The sequence below is a fragment of the Gekko japonicus genome, unplaced genomic scaffold (genome assembly GCF_001447785.1).
Source record: "Gekko japonicus isolate JY-2015 unplaced genomic scaffold, Gekko_japonicus_V1.1 scaffold4525, whole genome shotgun sequence".
Taxonomy (NCBI): Eukaryota; Metazoa; Chordata; class Lepidosauria; order Squamata; family Gekkonidae; genus Gekko; species Gekko japonicus.
The window spans coordinates 3,453-5,311 of record NW_015171027.1 but is presented as its reverse complement, the minus strand read 5'-3'; the positions used below and the strand labels follow the sequence as shown (position 1 = coordinate 5,311).

General features: G+C 50.1%; 1 protein-coding gene across 1 annotated transcript in view; it reads right to left on the bottom strand.

Moving 5' to 3' along the window:
* The window catches only part of PPP1R36 (protein phosphatase 1 regulatory subunit 36), a gene marked incomplete at both ends in the record, with an annotated part of 71,786 nt that overhangs the window by 67,136 nt on the left and 2,791 nt on the right, over positions 1-1,859 (bottom strand). Inside the window, 1 exon segment of the mRNA XM_015419032.1 lies at positions 1,321-1,423. Within this exon segment, the coding sequence (XP_015274518.1) occupies positions 1,321-1,423 (103 nt within the window).

Genomic DNA, 1,859 nt, shown 5'->3' with positions numbered 1-1,859 from the left:
CAGGGCTCCAGCCCTGCTGGCTTTGTCTTGTAGCTTGCTGAAATGACTGAATAAACCTGAGCTGATCACTGCAATGCGTCTAGAGCCCAGGATTTAGAAGAAGAAGAAGAGAAGAAGAGATTGAATTTATACCTCGCCCTTCACTACCCAAAGGTGTCTCAGAAAGGCTTACAATCTCCATTCCCTTCCCCTCCCCACAAAAGACACCCTGTGAGGTAGGTGGGGCTGAGAGAGCTCTTTCAAGAACTGCCCTTGAGAGAACAGCTCTGAGAAGAGATTGGATTTATACCCCGCCTTTCACTACCCAAAGGTGTCTCAGAGAGGCTTACAATCTCCATTCCCTTCCCCTCCCCACAACAGACACCCTGTGAGGTAGGTGGGGCTGAGAGAGCTCTTTCAAGAACTGCCATTGAGAGAACAGCTCTGAGGAGAAGAAGAAGAAGAGAAGAGATTGGATTTATACCCCACCCTTCACTACCCAGAGGCGTCTCAGAGCGGCTTACAAACTCCTTTCCCTTCCCCTCCCCACAACAGACACCCTGTGAGGTAGGTGGGGCTGAGAGAGCTCTTGACAGAAACTGCTTCTGAGAGAACAGCTCTGAGAAAACTTGTGACTGACCCAGGGTCATCCAGCTGGCTGCATGTGGAGGAGTGGGGACTCAAATCCGGTTCTCCCAGATTAGAGTCCGTCCTCCTAAACACTACACCAAACTGGCTCTCCTCCAGAAAGACCGTTTAACATCCAGGAAGACCGTTTTGCGAAGGAAGCAGTGCTGCAGTCAAAAGGAATGGTTTGGGAGGGTCCAGAAGGGGGTAGGACTTTCAGACACACGAAGCTCGCTTTCGCTGAGTGAGAGCACTGGACCATCGAGATCAGTATTGTCTACTCAGCTACTCAGTCTCCAGGGTCTCAAGCAGCAGTCTTTCATTTACGGTCAGATATTTTTACGTGGCAATGCCGGGGATTGAACCTGGGACCTTCTGTACGAAGAGCAGATGCTCTACCACTGCCCGCATCGTTTTTATATTGTGTGATCCGCCTTGAGTCTCTGTGAGAAAAGCCAGGCAGTAAATGAAGCAGCGTTCCGTGCGCCTTGGTGTTTAGTTATGCCGGCCACATGACCATGGAAACGTCTTCGGACAGCGCTGGCTCTTCGGCTTGGAAACGGAGATGAGCACCGCAACCCTAGAGTCGGATTCGACTGGCTTTCGAGCAAGGGAGACCTTTACCTTTACCTAAACGAAGCAGATAGACCCGTGACGAGCTTAACCATGCCTACATCGGCCTTGAAATACACAGCATCTAAAAGACCATTTTACTTACCCAATAAAATGTCTTGGCTTGTTCTCCAGGGTGAGTTTGTCCAAAAAAAAGTTGATGTAATAGAGCAGAGCCATGAGGAAATCATCCAGCTGCTTACACCTAGGGCGAAATTTGAAAATCTCACGATGCCGCACGGGTGAACGTCACAACAGAGCGTTTGTTCCAGGGACAGGGGTTGTCGCTCACTCAGCCCTACGCGTCAGGATCCCCCTTAATGGCCAGAAGTGCTGCTGCCTTCTCCGCCATCATCAGTACGAAGACTGCGCACTGATTTCATGAGTTGTTCTATTTGCCATTGTTTTGCCTGGAATCCAACAAACTCCCTGTCTGTGCCTCAAGCAATTCTGCCAGTCCATTGAACTTTGGCCAAGGCCACTCCCCAGAATAAGGAGGAGGAGGAGGAGATTGGATTTATACCCCGCCTTTCACTACCCAAAGGAGTCTCAGAGCGGCTTACAAACTCCTTTCCCTTCCCCTCCCCACGACAGACACCCTGTGAGGTAAAAGAAGAAGAAGAAGAGATTGGATTTATACC